This window comes from Corvus cornix, chromosome 4 (genome assembly GCF_000738735.6).
Source record: "Corvus cornix cornix isolate S_Up_H32 chromosome 4, ASM73873v5, whole genome shotgun sequence".
NCBI lineage: Eukaryota > Metazoa > Chordata > Aves > Passeriformes > Corvidae > Corvus > Corvus cornix.
In genome coordinates, this window is record NC_046334.1 from 31,552,232 (window position 1) to 31,573,774 (window position 21,543).

Below are 21,543 nucleotides of genomic sequence, written 5' to 3' on the forward strand. Positions count from 1 at the left end.
AAAGCCCATGTCCACAGATCCTAGTAGAGGCATTAAGAGACAACTATTGGTCCTCAATACAGAACTATCATCCGGTAAGTGAAAGCAGCTGTGACAGGCAAGTTATGGTACCACAAGTTATGTCTGTTCTGCAAGGGAGACTTGAATGGTGCCAATGAAGTATTCAAAAAAACCCCCAAACAAAACCCAAGAAAAATCTTCTGAAATTAGCAGTCAAGAATTCACCTTGGGAGATCAGAAACTAGTAACTGCCACCTGTGTAGCAACTTACAACAGCAGAAACATGCATACAAAATGTCCCCTTTGTTTGTCTCCTTAGTTTAGGACAGAATTTTTGACATCGCTACATTTCCCAATTAACAGCAAGGAGCAGACTGTAGTAGAATAGTTTCATTTAATACCTTTTGATCTAGACTTTGTACTTAAAAAACAATGATATAGACACAACTGGTGCACAAAGGAAAAAAAAAGGTACTTTTTCTGAGTCATTACAGAATGACTATCAAGAACATGGGAATCCACAGCCTCAGCAAGGAAAACTCAGGCAGCAGAAAGGGTTCAAGTAAGATGAGTCAGTATAATTTAATAGCATGGGGGAAAACATGAAGTGAAAAAATTCTCATAGAAAAAAGACAGAGGGATGCTCTAAAAAATACTGGCAGATCTAAAGGAACTGGATTGAGAACTGTGGTTATCTTTTAAAATACGGACAAGCAGATGGTTTGCAAAACTGAAAGGTGTCAAATTCTCAACCAAGATAGAAGCAAAGTAATTTTTTTCCTCACATCTCGTGTGACAACACTTTGTCACAGAAAGCAACTGAAAACTCCGCAAAATTCAAGCCCTTCTTATGGATATAACAAGAATTTACAAAACCCTCATAATAAAAGTGGCAGGATTAAACATGCTAACAGCAAAACAAAATCTTCCTCTATGGCTTACATCACCATTAAAACCCAGAATGATACCGTATGTACTTGGGCAGACATGGGGCTAACTATGCATGGGCTCCTTACTTGTTATTCATCAAATACCAGGCAGGCAGGGCTACATGAGTCTATGTCCAGCAATATCTACCTGTCATTTCTGTGTGTACAAAAGCTTGCCCCTTATTAAAAAAGTAATTAAAGCCAAATATACTTACTGCTGTCATATATTGCATCCGATATAACGGGATCAAGTTTCCGTGTGAAGCTGCCGTTGCTGTCAGGAAGAAAGGCTGTGAACATGAGCCGCACCACGCTGAGATCCATTTCCTTGGTCTGCTGGATGGCTGCCTGGCGGATGATTTCTCTCTCCCGTTCTGGAATTGACACACAGAGGAATTAACAAAAGGGGTAGGCACCCCTAACAAAACAGAGAGAACAAACAAACATCCAAAGGCATGGATAGTGAGGAAATGTCTTTTATGTTTAGCATTCATCAGGTTTTCCCTTTCTAAGCAGAGAGGAGCAGCTATTCAAATTATACTGCATTCATCCTGCAGTTTGTGCATCAGACCTTATTTAACTATAATTAAAAGACAGACAGAAAATTAGTATTTTCTGCTCTCACTTTATAAAGGTTGTGAAAAGGACAAAGGCCACCACTAAGGACACCAGAATTCCTCGTGTTAAGAGTGATAAAAAGAAAGCTGGCCCCTCTCTACAGTACCTGAAAGCAACACAGACCACAGGTTTTACAGGGATATGGGTGAAATGTAGCTGAATGGAACGTGTTCTCAAAAGGAGGTCCCTAAGTTAATTAAGGATATCATGCCTTGCTGCAGTAATGCAAAATTACTCTATCTAAGAATTCATCAGACAGCATAAGAGCCATGGAATACAGGTGCAGAGGTGGGTATAGGCAGCTGTGGAAGGAAGTTTCTCTATTCTCGTGTATGTGTTGACAGCACACTCCTTCCTTCAGATTCCCTAAAACACGGCAACATTACACCACCTCTTAAAAGCACACAGATATTGGCTGTTGTCCCACACAACATCTTTTTCTGGCTAAGAATCTATGTTTTCAGAAGCTCAGCCTGTTTCTAGTAAAAGATCAATTAAAACCAGGCCATCATTTCTACATACCAGTTAGCTGCCTGTCTCCACATCCTTCTGCCTGCAGATAGCTGAGTTCCGGATGCACCAGGAGTCCTGGGTTGTATCCCTTCTTGCAAGCATCTATCATGCGTGTTTCCAGAGTCTCTAACACTTTCTTCTTCGTGACATGAAGTATTCCAAGATTTGCAAACCTGCCAAATTTTGATGGAGGGAATTATTTTCTTAATGCTTTAGGCCAGAGCTGCAGCAGGCAGGCAGCCTTTCTCTTACCAGAGGCAGCTACACAACCGAAGTGTACAGAAGGACTCTACAGACATACTTAGGCACTATTAGTGTTTGAGGGAAAATTTCCATCAAGAAAAATTCAGCCAAGATCACAAAATATGTAAAAAGTCCACCACTATATGACAGCGATCGTATGGGTGCACTTTCCTATGGCATAAGCAGTAATCTGTCAGGCTTCAGACTTCCACTGTGAAAGCAACTTACAGAACACTGGAAAATCTGGTAGTCATACTTTGTTTGCTGCATCTTTGGCAATGACATTAATATGTCATTCTGTATGTCTGTTAAGCAGAGTATGCTCCATCTGTTCAAAACGGTTTGGAGAGCAAGCTAAGAGGCTGAAAACAGTGCAATATTTTCCAAAGGAAATGTTTTAAGCAAGGCTCTGGTCATTCTGCAAGACACTCTGGGTATCCATTTGAATGAAAAATTCCGTAATACAAGGTGTGCTTTTGTAAAAATCTCCTGGCACATTTAAAAATCAGTTAGATCTGGAAGTATGAAAACAAGACAATAACTCAATTTTCATGTAGGTCAAGTGAGGACAGGAAAGCTGTTTCTAAACATCTGATGAAAAACAAGACAGGTTAGAAAATGAGCCAAACTTTTCAAGATGAAAAGGAGCATTTGAAATAAAGCTATTTAAATTGTTGTGCGCGGTAAAGTCAGTGCACTGGGCTTGGACATCAAAAGTTACAGTTTAGAAGAATCTCTCTCTCCCAACCTTCTCAGCTTTTTAAACTTCATCATCTTCACCAACAAAGACATTCTTGAGATCACAGAACTAAAATTCACAGCCAGCATGAAACCTGATCTAAGCCTGAAAACATGGTTGGGAGCTTCAGCTCCATTTACCGATATAAACAATTATTCTTTCAAATTAAACAAGAACAGCCCAACTACAATTTCACTACAGTCTTGCTGCTTTAAACTTTAAAAGTTTGACTTATGCAGTATTTTCACGTTTATACATGTCTTGCATTAATTTCAAATCTACTAATCCTATTTTCTTATAGCTTCTCATTACATTTCTGTTGACAGGTTTCAATAAAAGTAAAATATTGATCAAAATGGCAACAAAACAGTAACATTAATTTTAGTCCCTTCTCTGATCAAAACTACTTACATTTAAAGAATGGACTTAAAATACAAATTTGCACTGTACGCCAAGAGATAAAAACTCTACAAATTATAAGTAAAAATTAGTTACTTAAACTTACTGAGCTTGCTTAGGAGAAATTCTACAAAGGTGTACAAAAACCCCAATAAATTTTCTATTTACTATACAAACAGAACAGAGATCAGAGCGTGAAGACGAGCGCTCCCCAGAGCTGCCTCTTTGGAAGTATTTTTGTATTGCTGATGCTTTCCCCACAGCTCAGGTTTACAGAGGAATCCCCAGCCTTACCCTACAACCATGTCCTTAGGTCCTGCGTTAACCGTGCACACTCCGTCTTCACAGAATTTACCCACCAAGCTGTGAGCGTGTAAGTGGACGTATTTCCCATTCGTTACTAACTGGACAATTACTTTTGCTGGTCCAACATAGTTGCAGATCTGTAAATAAATATTAAAAAATGTGGGATAGTTTGCCTACTATTTTTCTTAAATGGAACAAGCAATGATTTCAGTTGAGTATTTTCTGTCAGCTAACTACAACCAAGTTTACATAGGAGAAATGTTTATGCATTTCTTCATGAAAAACAAATGGCAAACTAACTGTACCAGATCATCACTTTCTTTTGCAATTAAACTTGACATGCAAATGGCAGAAGTACTGACCAAAAAAGCTAAAGGAAAGCCTCGTCTGTTTCCAAAAACATGAATCTCAGATTTACATTCTGGGCATTTACTTCACATTGCTCTCCCTAAGTTTCAGTCAGTACACTGAATTCACAATAAACATTGTTACCCATGAAGAAGCATAGAGAAAATGTATGTATTGAACAAAAAACCCTGCATTGTTTTGCCCAATTCAAAAAGACTTTAAAAACTATTTTTAAACATGATGATTGTTTTAAAACATTTTGGCTTCATTACAATGACTCTTCAGGTAGAGATTTTACAGTGAATAAATTCTATATTAATAAGCATTTTGTTAGTTCAATTGCTTCATCAACACATACTATCCAGTCCAGTAAATATCTCCCTTAAGTGCACACAAGGATATACAATAAATTCCCACCTAGGATTTTGCTGGATGAGAACTACAATAAACTGTGTGCTTTCTTTCATATACTCAACTCTGAAAGCCTACAAAGCCTTTTTTCCCCCCTTGCCATAGTTTCTAATCACCATACATTTTTCACAGCTTTTAATAAAACCATCATGTCAAACAATGCATCAAAAACACATCTAAAAGTACTAATAACATACCATACTGGTAAGTTATTTGCTTTACATATGTTATTTAGAATGTTATTTTCTCTCCTCATTCCAAGGCAGTTATGGGTTATGCACTTTCAAATTATGCTGAACATAAAATTACCCCACTTTTTAAAAAGCAAACATTACCTTCCCTTCCAATTCACTTAATTAACCCTTTTATCAATGTTGGGCTTTTCCCCCTCCTCCTCTAATTTTTCTTCTAATTTGCCTTGGGCAAAGTTCTTTGTATTACAGCAGCTTATAGATCTAATCAACCAAGGGATTAAAGGATCACGATAAACATTAAAGTGATGAATCAGTGATGAACTGAATATTTAAGGTTATATTGTTGATAAAATGCTGATAGCGAGGGATTGCCTCCATTTCACCACATTACTGAGTCCTGCTAGCTTCCTTCACTCCAGTTAACCCCTCTCTTGAACCCATTCCATCACAGCTGAAACACTTTGCATATGTACAATGCATGCCCTCCCTGCCTTCCTATTCACTGCTGAAAGCAAAAAAAATCCCAACTACAAAAAAGTTGTTCCAGGAGGAGCAGGTGTGCAAAAGCCCTCTCATTACCCACTCCTGCTGGTTAACTGTATAATAGTGCAGTAATGTGCATGTTACAAGTGGCAGTTTCTAAAATACAAGGCTCATGCTTCCCTCCTGTTTCCACATTGAAATCTCTTCTGGACTGAAATAATACAGAGATGCAGAATCATCACTGCTGAACTATTTCTGTCATTTACCAGCAGGGAGAAAATTCCTATGTACCTTTCACAAAGTCATCTGAAAATAAAAATGACGGCGTTTGGTGCTATAGTATGGCACCACCACTGCTACCATTAACTTTTCAAAAAGGTAGCTTAAAAAAAATTCTTTTCATTTTACTCCTCACTGAACGAGCTTTCCCTACTACAAAGCTCCCAGCGCATCTGCAGCACTATATTCACTATGAATAATATCAGCGTTCTGGTATCTCATCAGAAAAGTTCAAGACAATCCTTCATCAGCTGTAGAAACCACAGTGAAAATGGAGGCAGGAGTGCTGCACGTCAAGGACTTTCCAGCCTCTGAAAGCAGAACACAGAACTGCAGTGGTAACCAGATTGCAATCTCCCCCTGTTACTCAGCTCAGCATGATCTTTGCAGTCACTCTCTCTCAGTGGAAAAACAAAAGGGCTCTTAAAACGTAATACCTTATGTAGGTCATAAGACAAAAAAGGACTACTTTTGTCATCCAGTCTGATGTCCTATGCTGCAAAGGGGACAGAATGTCTCTGAACCATCTTCCACCTTTACTTCTTACAGACTTTCCTTTGATTTTGAGTCATTTGGGGTAACTTGGTGCCCAGGAAAATAGTCTGAGTGGTTAAATATACTCATGTACCATAAATTAAGTCTGAAATAACTTTTCAGTATCCTTGAATCATGCCACAATTTCAGAATAATTTAAAATTTATTCTGGCACTAAGGTATCCAAATAACTATCAGCTTTGGCATAGGAACTTAAGAAACACTATCAAAAGCCTGAAAAGGTAGAAGATATGTTACAGTGCTGAATAGGGATTATGGTTTTGACACAAAAACATAGACTCAGCATGAGGGGGAGATAGCATGTGGGTGCGGTACAGCTCAAAATCAGAGTTGTGATCCAAAGAATAGCTACAGAACTTCAAATTAAAGGTGAGGGGAAAAAAGAAAATAAGGAGTTCCTGGGCAGAGTATAGCTGTAATACTTGATTACATCCTATACTGAAGCAGCATTCAATTGATCTGATAAAGTTAAAAGGCTGCAGGCTTACATTTATTTGCTGTTTCTGTTTGAGAGATCTGTCTGAAAGATTAAAAGACTCTGTGAACTCGAAATTGAGTCAATTTCAAAACAAGAGTAGAAGGTTTTTTCAGTTATTTCACGTTCTCCTGCAATCCAGACCCCTGCCAATTTTTATACGTTCTGAAACTTCACAAAAACTTTATAAGAACATTTTCATACTTCAAAGATATTTTTTCCAGTTACTCTTACAAGCAAGAAATGAAACCAACTGGTCAACAACAGGAGCAAATGATGGAAAAGACCACGTCAAACCTACAACACCAGCAGTTACAAAAACACCTATGTCTCTTTCCAATCCCTGTTACAGCAACTACAGCCCCAGCCCCACCTAACCTTCAGAGTGGGACTACTGCTGTCCTCGATACACACATACAAGAAGCGTTCCACAGATGAGGCATCACTCACTCTTTATAAACAGCCTGTTTTTACACAGCAGTATCACACTTTTTTTCACTTGCTAATTAAAGACAAAATATTTCAGATGTGGTACAAACCGTGTAGGCAACTGAATACTTACTTAACAGACTTAAGAAAAAGCACTGTAAAGTAATTTAAACCAATGGGAGCTGAAGATCTTCTGATCCTCTGACTGTGAGGTCACTCTAGTGACAAAAATACAGAGCTAGGTGCTCTGCTATACAAGCCCAACTAAAGCAATTCAGTGCCACCTATTCAGCCAAATCAACCATAGCAATAAAAAGCTCAAATCTCACTGAAGTTAGCTTTGGCTGAACTTGGTTCAGTACAGATTTTTAAGAGCAGTAAAGATTTAAAACAAAAAGTCTTCTTTTTCTTGTCTCATGTTTATTCTTTAATTCAGCTGTTAGGTGATTTTTTAATTTGTAATAATTAGGTGATTTAATATAGCAACCTATATCACCCTACAATTTAATTTCTGTGGGGAGGGGGGAAGCAAATAAATATACTCCTTCTGTCACCAAGGCTCATCAACAAAGTAACTTGACTAATTTTCCATAAATTCTCCTCCTGAACTCGAAGTAAATGTGCTGAAATCCCTGATTTCAATAGGAACTCTTATCTCCAGACTGAGGTATAATTTGGGATAGCCCCAGGACACGACTGGCTGGGCAGTTCTGTCAGTGTGCCTGGGCTCAGGGCTGCCTCACTGGTGTGCAGCTTCGATTCGTAAGCCAAAGTGCACCATGCCCAAACTCTTCTGCAGAGAGATGGTGCTCTTATCTCGGGCACACCTCTAAACTCCGGGCTGGAGCTCATTTACATCCAGCTCGCAGAAAACATGCAATTAGAGACTGCAGCCACCCACGTGGATTTGCCCCCAAGGAGAAGAAAATTCAGGACATTTCCTTCACTCCATTGTTTTCGGCAAATTCTTGTCACAGCTAAAACTGGATCAAGCACTCCAGTGTAAAACATGGATCTGCCCACACTAACAGCAGTAGGGCAAGATCAGGACACACACGGTAAACATGTAAGGCCAGTGGAAATTTTCTACGCAAGTTTTCTCACGTTTTTTCAAATATATAAAAACCAAGAAAATTATAAATAAAAAAATTTACATAGTTAAGTATGCTGATGACAATATTAGACTTCCCTGTTTTATCCTTTCTTTTTATACTGCTGATTGCTTTTTCCCCTGGACAAAAAGGTAATGATGAATAAGCGGCTCAGCAGCTTTGATTTCAACTGTTCCAGACAGCAAAATTTTCCAGCATTGTGTGTGGATGAAAATGAAATTTACATGAAGAATTTTAGGTTGCAATAATGAAACATATTGTAACATATGCATTATCTACAACTTCTCTGCTCTTCATAATGACATGCAAAGTTATATAGAATCCTCTGAATATGCAAGATGTTTTCTACATATTAGGATTACTGTTAGCAAAGACAGGGCTAAACAAAGGAACATAATGCCATAAATCATTAAGATAAATTAATCCCGTTTTTGATATTATAGAAAAAGATACACTGTTATCTAGACTCCATCTGTCAGGACTGTTCTGCTAAACAAGAGGTTTTACATCAATTCCACCTTGCTGGCCAGTGCAGATTTGCTTCAAGTGTAAAGACTGGCATTGCAGAACTGCTACACTAACTCCTGACCTACACCATCTACTAATATACTATACAGGAAGAGTTTAAACATGTAACTAAATACCAAAACATCTTGCTTAGAGACATAGCAAAGTCTTCAATGCTGCAGCCTTTACATGAGAGATAGGTCTTGATGTGTTCCAGCTTAGTTATGAGTTAGTGATGGTGCAGGGAGATTAAAAAAAGGGTGAAATTGAACAGTCCACATTATGCAAGAAGTCACATCACATAAATGTTTCTTTTGGCCTCCAATCCATAATCCTATGAAAACAGAGTAGGGAGACTGCAATGGTTTTTTGTGCACTGGAGATGTCTAGTTTCAGGACATCCCATGATAGCTACTGGTAAATTTTGAGAGAGCTGGCCAAGCACAAAGTAGATCCCAACGTGAGCTGCACTGACCACACCACAGCCAAGGGTTTAAATACCTGTCACAAAACCTCCTTTTTTACAGTACAGCCAAAGCTCATGCTACTGTCCTTTCACTGCACTGTGATTAACTAATGTAGGTTTTATAGTGAAAACACTGCCACAAGAGTAAAAAAAAAACCACCAAAAAAATCAAATCAAAACAAAAAAAACCCAACACAACAAAAAATTGCAATTTTCAATTGTGCTCCCCTCAGTTATGACAAAGTGAGCACATTCTGACAAAACACAGAAGAGACTTACAGGAAAAGGTGTGAAACACTTCTGTCTTTACTGGCACCACTTGAATCAAGAACAGGCTCTAACAAGCAATGGCCTTGAGGAATTTACTTGTGTTCCCTTGCCAGCCTCTCCCAGCAGGTGTTGCCATGTGGGGATTTGTACTAGAAAAAAAAACCCAGATGCACAGAATAGGATGGGAGGGAGGGGAAGAGATGTATGTGTGTAAGTTCTACATGAAATTAAAAAGTGATGATCAATGAAATTAGAAGGTTTGATGGAAAGACGAAGAACATTCTGCTTTCTAGTTCACTCAAGAAATTCCATTTCCTCTATAACTCCTTATGCTACTGTGTGACCTATCACACCTTTATAAAGCATCACTTGTATTATTACCATTACAGATTGAATTGGAATCCAAAGATCTGGCTCAGCTGAAGTAAATGATTTTATACCTGAACATGCCAGTGAATTTCATTCATTGGTTCATCATTACTGTTAACATAGGAAAGAGAAAAGCAAGTGGATTATTTGCCTGGGCTAGTAATTTTTCCTAAGAGTTTTGCAAGGCTATATGAAATCAGCTTTCCCAGCTTCTTCTCAATTCACAAGACTAAAGCCTAGGCTACCTCAGCCCATGCTGATTATTTTCCATTATGTTATGTTTATACTGATTCATTAGGAGATGCAACTGCTCCAAACTCCAGCCTTTCCCAAGAACTGCAGATGAACTAGAGACGCACACTGAGGAGAACGACGAGGAGTGGCACACCAAGGCAGAAGTTTATTGCTTGCCACTCTTCCCTCCCCTTCTTTCTCCATAAAGGAGTAAGAGAACAGCAGAATTAGAATACCTTAAGAAATAACACCAGAATTAGCATACATTAACCCTGCTCCTCATGAGACTGTGTAGTGCAACAGTTCAAAGATTTAATGCAATAACAAGACCAAGGTTTGCATTTAAGTTAAAAAGAATACTGAAAAGACACTGTGTAGTTTTTCCAGACTTCCATAGAAAAAAAATTTTGCTGCAAGAACCATAGGCAAAGACAGTTCTCCAATCCCAGAATGATTAATCACTTTTCTAATCTTCATACTGTGCCTCCATAGAACATTCTTTTGATTAACATATTTGAATTTTTTTCCAGCGGGAGAAAAAAAACCCACAAAAAAAGTTCAGTGAACACCTGAGCATAACACTGTTCCTATTAAAATGAGAAGTTCTACGTTGACTTTAAAGGAATTAAGTTCTTAAAAATGGCATACCCTAGAGATATTGAATAAGGAGTAACATGAACAGAAAAAAACTGAAAACCTGGTAAACAGCATTCTAGAATGAAGTGGAATAACTAAGCATACTCATACTTTGCAATAGAAACGGAGCAATTGAGCAGCTCAAGCCTTGCTCAAACTGCACCTTAAGAAGTGTTCCATTAGTCTGCACAATGATAGCGAGGTGGTAGGTGCAGGTAAGTTACTGCTCAACTGCTGGCAGATAAAAAAGGTGCCAAAACAAACCCACACACCTGAGGACAACTTTATTTTTAAAATCAATTACACTTCGAAAGTTGGGATTGAAATGTAGTCTGTCTTGAGCAACTTCATACAAATTGATGTTGCTACGCAATAAGGTCCTATACACACACATACGATGACACTTCCATCGACTTGACAAAATTAATGCTTTATGTCCTTACTTTGACCTGAGGGTATGACTTTTTGTTCTTTTCACTAGAAGCACCAGGAAGTCCACCATGCGAAGGCCCTTCACATACGTATCGGAAACGAAATCCCCTCTGTGGAATAAAGGAAAAAAAAACTTGAAAGCTGTTCAGAAACTAAACCAAAAGAGAAATAGCACACACAAACATGAACATGCACACACACAAACAAGACTCATCCAAATGGAAAAGTTACAGTTGTTCATCCCTGAAATACTGAGTGCTGCTTAACAAAGCATCACTGAACTGTAGCCCTGGAGAACCTCTTCTATTCTCACTTTAATACACAGCAGCAACCTCATTTTTTTCTTTAAGTTAAGTGAAGATATTTGAAACAGAGATCTATTTATACTCTTAAAATAGGATAAAAATTCACATGTAGAGAATGCAAGAGCAGGAATTCTCTCCCAAGACTGCTGCTAGATGGACGAAATTGAAGCAAATACTAAGGAAGTCCAAAGCATCATAAAGGAAAGTACAGGAATGACACAGAAACACTTCTTCCATCTGGGAAAAGCACTTGAAAGCTGAATCTCCAAGTGAAATCCCAAAACAGCCCAAAAGCTTCAAATGACTCTGGCTGGTTTTCATCTCTGCTACATAAATAGACATCTGCATATATCTGTAGGATACTGACAACCAGTCCAGAGCACAGCTCTCCATTGATTCCATTGATGAACGTCCCCTTCATTTTACATGGTAATCTATAAGGCTCGAAAGATGCAACTCTTAAGCAAAGGTATCTGCTAACTCTAACTCTACTGAACAGTACATTTCATGGAAGTCCCCAGTTTTGCTTTCAGATCTACTCTCCAGTCCTGCAATTTCTGGCAAAATCCTCATCTTATATAGGGCGCCCAGTGTCTGTCCAAATAGCACCAGTTAGTGCTGTAGCCTTTTTTAAGAATAATTCAGCTTCTTTCTAGTAGTAGACAACTCTGAATTTGAAGTCTGTATTAGCTGAAAGTGAACAATATGCCTTAAAATTACTCTGTAAGCAGTAGCTTCAATACCTATCTCACTAAAGCCTTTTCAGGTTAAAAACGTGTTTCCCAGGCAAATGTAAACTTTTATTATTCGGACACTGACCAATTGCCTTCCTACGGTGAACTGAGTGACCCACAGTACTGTGACTGAAGTGCCCAGCTATGATGAGCTTGAACTCAAGATGTCCAAAAGACAGAACAACCTCTGCAAAAGGCAAATCAACCTCTGCAGTCAGGACACATCACTCTGCTGATGGATCACACCGTTATAAAGCACTGCCTAGCTTGCCACACGGGCAATCCACGAGAGGAACCATTTGCTGAGAAGTCACACATGGAAACAATAGTTTCTCCTTATGGACTGTGCACTGCAGGCCCCACCATGCAGAGACGCGGCCTGATTTGGGATGAGCTTAAAACAATGAGGAAGAGGCAGCATATTCTTCCAAGAGTTCACAGTACACTGCTGTTTGACTTAGGACCATGATGAAGAGTCCTGTTCCTGAAGGGATGCTCAAGCACAAAAATGTCTTTGGTGTGTGATTGAAACCAATGTTCTCCCCTGCCTCCTGCCAGGAAGACTGGATTGCAGTATGCTTCTGCAGAAGACCAACAGGAGGATGGGAAAGCTTTTAGCCACTGTCTTCCCCTGTTTACTGAACAGCTCCATAAGGTAGGATTTTATGCAATTCATTGGGACAGACAGGAAAGGCACCTCCATACCACAACAGCTTCAGGAGGAATCCTTGTAGCTGCTGGTGCCACCGCCAAAGGGGAACAATACCCAGGCACACTTCAGGACAACCTTTATGCAGCAATTACTTTGTACATCAGTTGCATGAAAACCAACCAGTGCATTGCAATGACTTCTCTGCTGTCAGAGGAGCATAGGTCAGTGTTTGCTACATAATACAGAAAAAGTTACATTCAAGTACTTATCTTCATTATTCTTGGATTATTCAAAACAGACAACCGTAGCAAAAGGAATCTCAAAGGCCAACTGCATTTCTTTACAATAACAAAACACAAGTCACAAGTTCCTGTAACTTGGGAATTACATGTTTTTATTTTTAATCTGTGTTTCAAAAACTATGAAACAAATCCTAAAAATCTTCCATGTTTGATCTACTAATTTATATTTCCAAATACTGGGATACTGTAACAGTCACTTCTAAGATGAAGAGTCTATACTTAGCAAGGCGTATTTTTAAAACCCTTGGGGTTTTTTGTATTATGAAACTTCCAGAAAGAGACAAAGATGAAAACAGAACAAACCAGGAAACAAAGTACAAAAGTAGGAGTTAAAACTGCTCATTTTCAAGTGCCACATTTGTTCTGAGAGCTCAGCCTTTTCTATACTCTTTTTTAAGTCATAAGTTTATTCAAAGCTGAATGTAGTAATATAGCTACCTTAGACATTTTCAAAATGTAGTCTTGCTCTTACCTGTTTTGGCTGTTCTATGATTTGAAGATATGGTCCATCTGCTAGCATAAAAGAAAAAAAAGTATTAATAGAAATTTTATTTCTATTACTATAAATAATATATAAGTTGTAGGGGTAAGATTATGTCCTCAAATGACTTGATATAAAATTTTTGAAAGCATCTAAGTCTCTTCAGAACTTAAATTTCAATAAATTATTTAATCACTTGGCAGTCTGTCATTTCAGCTAATGACCAGTGGAATAAGAAGAGGAGGATTAAATCAAAAAGGTTAATTTTAGCTCAGAGAGCCTAAATGGGCAAATGTTAAAACTTGCAGTGGTGTGTAACAACGGGATCCTTCCCTTGCCACTGACAAGAAGTCTGGCTTCTTGAGCTAAGGTTAACATTTGTATTTAAACCCCTGGGGCTCTGGAGACTACACTCACCAGCTTTTGGTCCTGGGGCTTCCTACTGAATAGGTGCTTTTGAAAGTCAAGAGACAGCCAATGGGAAGCTCTGAGGCATAGGAATACAGGGGGAATTCAAGCTGTCTCAACATGCCCCAACAGTCAGAACTACTTAAAAAAAACCCTGGAATTGAGAAGACTAAACAATTTACATTGTTTTAATAATTTCAGATACACTTTTAAATATAGTGCTCTGCTGGGCCTCTAAAAAGACCAAACACACTCAATTTGACTACAAATACAGACTCTATATTGAGATCCATCTTGAGCATGGTGCCAATACCTAGGATTATGTTGTACTAAAATTCTATTTGTGTCATTTAAAGAAGGCTTCATTAAACAACTTTCAGTCTCATACAGTGGCTAACTTCATACTATAAACCTCATGCAAAATTCACCAGTTTATATAGCTTTTGAGTATGCCCTAAATCCAGTGAGAACTCAGTGCCACCAGAGTTAAGCATACATCACCTGATCAAAGCTGAGCTGCAACTCTGATCATTTAGATTATTTATATCAAGAAGGAAAGCTCTCTGGGTGGATGGCTGTGAAATACCTCTTAAAATGCAAGCCACTCCTGAGTCTCGAAACAGTTCCAAGAGCTATGATTTCTTCCCTGTCTCTTGCCAAGATGATTTGTATTTCAATGCTAAAAGATCAGTTGTTTTTAAGGTAGACCCCAAATGACAGCTTCACTGTGAATACCTATGTAGCATTTTTCCGGCCATACTCCTGTTGGAATTCGGTATCATAGCTTCTACTCTCTTGAAGGTATTAATGCTAAGGAATCAAGCATAGGTCTTAACTGAACAAGCTTCTCTCAACAGGGAAGTTTTAATAAATACACAATAGATGAAATTAGAATTCTGTTGCTGCAGTTAGCTGACTCAGCAACTGAACAAACTTCATGTCAAAGTTATATTGCAAATGTCAGTCACAACAATTTCCCATTTAAAGATAAATTATCTCCCAAGTCCATCAATTGTACTTTTCTTTAAAAAAGTGAACAGCGCTACTTGAACTCATGACCCTATACACATCATCCTGCATTACAAAGCAGGAAAACCAGTTTGGACTTCAGGACCTTGAAAAGATGTACAGTAATATTTAGCTTTGGCCTTGTGTTTCAGTTTTTGTCTGTAACAGTCAAGATGTGCTGAGCTGGGTTTAAGCAATACATCAGCATTTAAATTAAAGACCTCTCTTCACAGATCTCTAACGCTCCTCATGCTTTAGGCACCTGAAAATTTGTATTTTAACAATCCAGAAGCTGTGTATTTTCTACGCATTGGCAGAAATAATGCACCTAAAATACAACTGTGTGTAGTTCAGCTTTCAACCAAGCCTCCAGGGCATGATCTGCCAAGTAATTGTTCTTTGGCTCTTCTCCTCTTAGGAATTCATTTTCAAGGCATGCACATTGGGTTAGCACAAAATACTACTGCTTTCTCTCAAACATTAGCCAGAAAAGGAAGTGTTCTTATCCAATGGCTAAGTGGCTGCAGAAGTCCCCCAGGACACAGCAGACCCAAGTTCCAACTCTTCCTCAAGATAAGGAAACTCAAAGTCCTAAGAGAGGGATATACACTATCTTGGCACATTGGAAAACTAAAGGAAAATGCTTCATACCACTGAAATGCCCTGACCTTGCATGGCACTTGTGAAAACTCAGGAAAATCAAAAATTGAGGACTGGTTATTCTGACCTCTTGGGAAAAAAAAAGCTTATAAAAAGCATACAAATATGCTGATAAAAAAAATCAAAGTATTTTATATACCAGCACTAGAAGTGCAAAAATCATGCAGTGTGAATGCACAAAGCCAAATTAGATGTCTGTTATCATCAACCCCATTATACAGATCATATAGCAATGTATTTAAAATGTTTTTTTGAGGTCTTATTTTAACCTTTGGGTTGTATGACTAAAGATTTTCCGTTTGGTTTTTTTTTTACCAGTGACTAAGTAATTCACTGGTATAGCATCTGAACCAGACCCAAGGATCATTACAGAGAAGGCATTCCAATGCAAAGCACTTGATTATATCTGAAATGCTACTTAAAAATAAACCAGCAGCATTCAAGAAAACATCCAGGCATAAACGGCATATTATTTTGATTATACAAAGGATTTTATTTAGTGAAAGGTCTCATATAGCTATTTTCACTGAACTCTGAATACTTCCCAGAAGCACATTACACAGCCTAACACTGGCTATGTGTGGTTCCTTTTTTCTCTCATCCTTTCCCATGCGGAAAAGAAAACACATTTAGTGTTTTGCACACCGAAGTTTTTAATATTTTGTTTCTATTAGTAGGCGTGTCTGGTCTAAGCAGGCAAAGAGCAGGAACCTGAAGATGAACACCTTGTAAGAGGAACTTAGAACGACAAGATTTGTGATGATCCTTTGTTCCAGCCTGGAAGGTTGTTTGATTCAAGTTCCTGTTTAATGAGCAAACCCTTTTAAATGTTCAACAGCCACAAGAAGGAACACTACTTAATGCATAGCTCATGATCTACTTTTGCCCTCAGAGAGGCTGAAGGACACAGTCACGGAGCTGTCTCTACACATGGTTGCCAAGAGCCAAGTTTTGACAGGAGCGCTCCTCACGCTTTGCCTGGCACTGCTACAGCCGGGAGGCCAAGAACTGCAACTACAATGTGTGCTTCTCCAGCCTGGATGGGCTTTGGTGCAGACTGCCACATCCTGGCCATGCTTCAGGGCTTCTTTTTCTGCCTTCTCGCCTCGGTTGCCACAGACTGACTCGCATCCCACTCCAGTCTGAGTCACAGTCCCACTTCCCCACGTCTTCTTCAACTGCCAAGTTTCTTCATTTTCCTTCCTGCCTGAGTCAGAGGCCCTCCTGCCCCTTGACACTCTCACCACTTACATTCTTTCTTCCTCTCGACAGGCCTCACCCTACACACACACACTTCCGAAGGAGCACCCATCTTAGGCTCCCTCTTGATTCCACCTTCCCACCACAGCAAGGGTGTGGGAAAAAAGGGTTTCTGAGGTAGGTGGGATATCCCTGCAAGCCTGGCAACTCTGTTGGACTAGTGGGGCCCTGTATCTTAACAGCTTTTCTAGTACCTAAACGCATTCAATTTAACCTGCAATGACCTGTGGACAAGACTCTTCCCTCACGTCCTCTCTGCTGGTGGGTCTCCCAGAAGGCATCTCACCCTTGTAACTGCTCTTTTGCTCTGTGGACATGGATGGAAATGCTTGTAGCCTCCAGGTTATGATTGTTAAATCCCACATCAACTCTCTTGTGTCCATCCTGGCAGTGGCACCTTGCTGCTAAAAGCTCAGACTGCAGATCTAGAGCCTTATCCTTCCTGAAGGCCTGTTGTAGCATTTGCACGCCCTCCCCCTCAGGGATTCCCCTGCACAGCAATACTCTCTTGAATACCAGCTCTTCAGTGTTCAAAGCACAATGTTTAAAGCAAGTAGCATATGGGACATTGCTTAACTTGTCCCCTCAGTTCACTCTTCCAAACACAAGCACAGAAGATCTAGAAAGAACACCAGAAATGGTATGAAAGTCTGCCCAAGCTCCTGAGGATAGGGCCACTGCTATGGAACAGGGAAAATGAACACTCATCTCTTTTTTCGTGGTGGTCTGGCTTCCTTGAACCTCTAACATTATCTCTCTCTGAAAAAACATGAAATAAATTTTTTTAAGTGCCTTCTTTTTCTCTCTATGACCTTCTCATTTTTTCATAGCAAGTGTCACAGAGGGCTGTACGGAGGAGGTTAAAGAAATAGCAGAAAATTAATTTCAGCAGCCTGCAGGCAGTACTGCTCAACTCCTGATGGCTCTGCTTCAACTTCAAAGTTTTAAAAACACACCACCTTAATGCCAACAGCTAGTTAGACCAGAGCCTCTTGAAGCCAAAACAACTACACAGTTCCCAAACCCACCTCTAACTGCCACATGTTATGTGGTTGTAGATGGCCTTGTATCATCATGAGGGAGTAAGAAACACCCAAAATTACAAGCTGCTTAGCTCAGAGCTCTGCCCATTTCCTCTCTAATGTAAGGCATCACTTTGTCTCTTCACTACACAGTGGACATCCCACTGATGTGCACCTGCTTTTACTCTGCCTAAATACATCCCCATCCACTGCCTCCATCCCCAATGCCACTGAGGATCAGTGCCTAACCTACCTAATCACAGGCAGGATACTTCCCAGCAGGCCAAAGAAAAGGCTGACTTCGTGAGGTACTGCCTTTGCTGCTGGTAAAAACGACATAACCACTACAGCTTTAGAGCCAAAATAACAAAACAGCCTAATTTTTTTTTTTAAATGGACATACCAGAGAGAAAAAGAAGCACACAAAGACACTTGAGCACTGACAATGTTGAGAAAATCTGTGTCCCAACATCTCAAAGGTTTTCTACTATTACTGTAAATATTAACGTAACAGCAGAACATCTATCACCAGAAAGTCCCCAAATTCCCCAGCTATTTGTTGATTCAGCCAGGCTGGCACGACATGGCAATCCAGGGTTATACATTAAACCTGTCTGCCGATGGAATAGGTCTGACATTGTGCATATACGGATGCACAGACCGAAAGATATATGCACCACAGCCAAATCATGAGGAACAATTAATGTCTTTGGTTCTTTCTGCCTTAATCATCCAACCGTCCTAGAGAAAAATCCTTTTTAGAACCTTTATTTGACTCTCTCCATATCTCAGCTGGAAGTACTTTCGGAAAATCCCACATGACTTTTTAAACTGAACTTACTGAATAGAAAGAAATCATTAGTCCCTGTTCGAAAATCAGTAAAATAGAATGTAAAAATTATTATATTATCTTGTAACTGAAGAGCTAGTCCATAGTAACAACCCAGCATGATTTCAAGCATGCGAGTAAGCAAGCATTACTGGGATAATGTTCAAGAAAAAAAATGACTGTGGCATCATCAGGTGCTGTTGAAATTATCAACCTCTCCAAAATCTTATGATTAACTTTTTGTTTGAGATAACGTCAAATCCAGAATCCTTTACTGAATCCCATTTTGTGCACAAGGAACTTGCCACCTATGTTGCAGTAGTAGACAAGAGCAGTGGCAGTTATAAAAGAAGGCCTTTTTTGAAGCAATTTTGCAAATTAAGGGCAGAGCTAGACTTAGCCCAGTAAGAGTTTTCTGTGGCTGAAGAATTCAGTGAATCCCTGACTCCCTGACATGGTTTTGAAAACAGCTGCTTCTACTTTAGACAGGACATAGTTATCTGAAAATTAGTTTTATATATCTGAATAATTAGTATGGAATGAGTCTGGCATGAAGAATACAGAGTAAGCTCAAAAGGTAAATGTAAAAAGAGCTCATTACAGGGCAATTTCAATAACCTTATTTGTTCAACGGAAACTAGGTGAAAAAACCCCTTGGTGTACAATGCACAAGCCCTTTAATCCTACACAGATGAATCTTACTGAATAATTTTATCTGCCTTAATAAAAATACACTGTAAACAAATGATTGCAACATTAATTTGCTGGATGTTTTTCTGTATTTGTCAAGAGCTTTGCTCATGAGAACATTTTATCTTGAAACAAAATTATCTGCACCATGTCTTTCTTGATCCTTTCTTGATACTACTCTTTCAAGAAAACAAGAATGGTTTAAACAAGGGAACACCAAAACAGTAAGCATGCTTTAATTTTTACTTTAAAAGCAGCATTTATTGTTACTTTAGGGTGGAATTTTACCTATGAAGGAAAACGTTAGACGCTTATTTCATTTTACTCTTTACACCCTCACAGCTGTTCAGCATATCAAATGTTGCAGTCAGAAGTGGCTTGCACTTTCAACTAAAGAAAGTAATTTGCCATAAGATACCAGCTACACCCTGATACAACAGAGTCAAACAAGAGAAAGCTGTCATGGTAAAAGACATGAATAGCTGTATCAGAGATATATATTGAGAAAAACCTTCTAAGTAAAATTTTATTTCCTTCTTCCTTTTCTATCAGCTATTCTAATAGACTAAGCAGGAGAAAAGAGTTTTCCAAATTCATGCAAGAAGTAATATTTATAAAGAATTTTAATAAGCAAAATCAGACCAAGGTTGATGGAGCAGCTAATACTGACTGAGCTATAAGAGACTTGTATTTGTTCTTACAGTTCTGGAAGCATACTGTAAGAACTGCTTATCAGACCTTTGCAGAATACTTTTTGCTTATTTTCAGTGGTTTGTTACAAAATTTGTCTGAGCTTTCAAACTTGTGTTATTATTCAGGAAATTGTCGGGTGCTTCTAATACCACACTGCCACTTCACAGGAAACAGAGAAGTCACCGAGAAGGAAAAACAGATTCGAATGGTACAGGAAGTTAATATTCTCTACATTTTATTAGTGAAAAACAAGCACCTTAAGAACTACTACAACAAATGCAACAGCATTCCAAAGGACAAGAAGCACATGTTGCAGTCTGCAAACCGGCAACAGAAACAAGTAACTTGCTGAAGGTGCAAATTTAGAAAAAAGCCTCAACAAAGTAATTTATAACACAGGTCACTCAAAAGCCTTTTGCTCACTGTCCTGGTTTCACCTGGGAAACTGCTGCAACTTTCGGTTTCTGTACAAGCCACAAGAAAATCAGATTTGCCTCACTGCTGAAAGCTTCATGAGGGGAAGAAAGAGATGCAAAAAGATGTAATAAAAAAATCTAGTTGACAACTTTGCAATCTATTATTATGACACACAAATTGGTAAACAAAAAAAGGCTCTGAAAATAACTTCTCAAAAGAAAACAAACAGGAAGAACCAGCAAGACAATAGCACCATCAGAGAGGGTTCCTACCTGTTCGTAGTGGTAAGTCTGAAGTGATGTAATTTGTACTATTAAAAAATGCATTCATTCCCATGAACTGATCCACTGCAAACATCTATATTGAAAGAAAACATACTCCTCATTATTACATGTATACATAGTTGCATAAAACATCTATCAGCAAAGAACTTCAAAGTTCTCTGCAAATACTGAGACTGCAAACACCTTGCTGAATTACAGAAACATTTCATACCTCTTTTATTTTTGCTGGCAACAGCACTGCAGAGCTGACAGCACAGACCCAAGTTTCACCAGAATCATGAGACCGCATCGACCTCAGCATAGTTTCTAAACACCCATTTTGCTTATGTGCACTAACAACTATAAATTCTAAGAGCTTATACAGTAAATTCTGAAAATCTGACCCTAGATGTCCTGCCCAAGGCCTTGCTAAGAACCTGTGAGTTTTCATTTCCACTTCCGTGATTAAACCTCACCAGACTACATTCTTTATGTAAATATATTTACAAGCTCTAATGCAAAAAATCAGTACATTTAAGTTAAAGTTTAATTTTTTTTTATTTTTAAACACTTATCTTATCTTACTGTAATTGCTGTCAGGTATAAATCTATCTTCTTCCCAAAAGGAGCAAGCATAAAGGAGAAAACAGTTGCTTTCTGAAAATTAGGATGAGTAGAAATGACCTGTTCTTCACTTAAAACTTTTCACCCAAGCACAATTCTCACATTTCAAATAATTTATGAAATGATACAAGAAAATCAGGAAGAGCTCCTGAAGAGCTAGGCCTACGGATCTGTGCGAGTGAAGGAATATTTTAGTCATCACTGTAAATGCAAACATCCCAAAAAATTACACAAAAGGGCCTTTTAGG

General features: G+C 38.8%; 1 protein-coding gene across 2 annotated transcripts in view; it reads right to left on the reverse strand.

The window, feature by feature from the left end:
- NFKB1 (nuclear factor kappa B subunit 1) overlaps positions 1-21,543 on the reverse strand; it is a 57,565-nt gene that overhangs the window by 24,247 nt on the left and 11,775 nt on the right. Inside the window, exons 3-8 of one of the 2 annotated variants that reach the window (XM_039550788.1) lie at positions 20,681-20,765; positions 13,413-13,450; positions 10,959-11,057; positions 3,736-3,884; positions 2,070-2,233; positions 1,145-1,303 (exon numbers count right to left, since the gene is read on the reverse strand). In XM_039550788.1, coding sequence (XP_039406722.1) covers positions 1,145-1,303; positions 2,070-2,233; positions 3,736-3,884; positions 10,959-11,057; positions 13,413-13,450; positions 20,681-20,765 — 694 coding nt within the window. Of the gene's footprint in view, positions 1-1,144; positions 1,304-2,069; positions 2,234-3,735; positions 3,885-10,958; positions 11,058-13,412; positions 13,454-20,680; positions 20,766-21,543 lie in introns of both variants that reach the window. The other variant, XM_039550789.1, reaches the window with a different exon arrangement.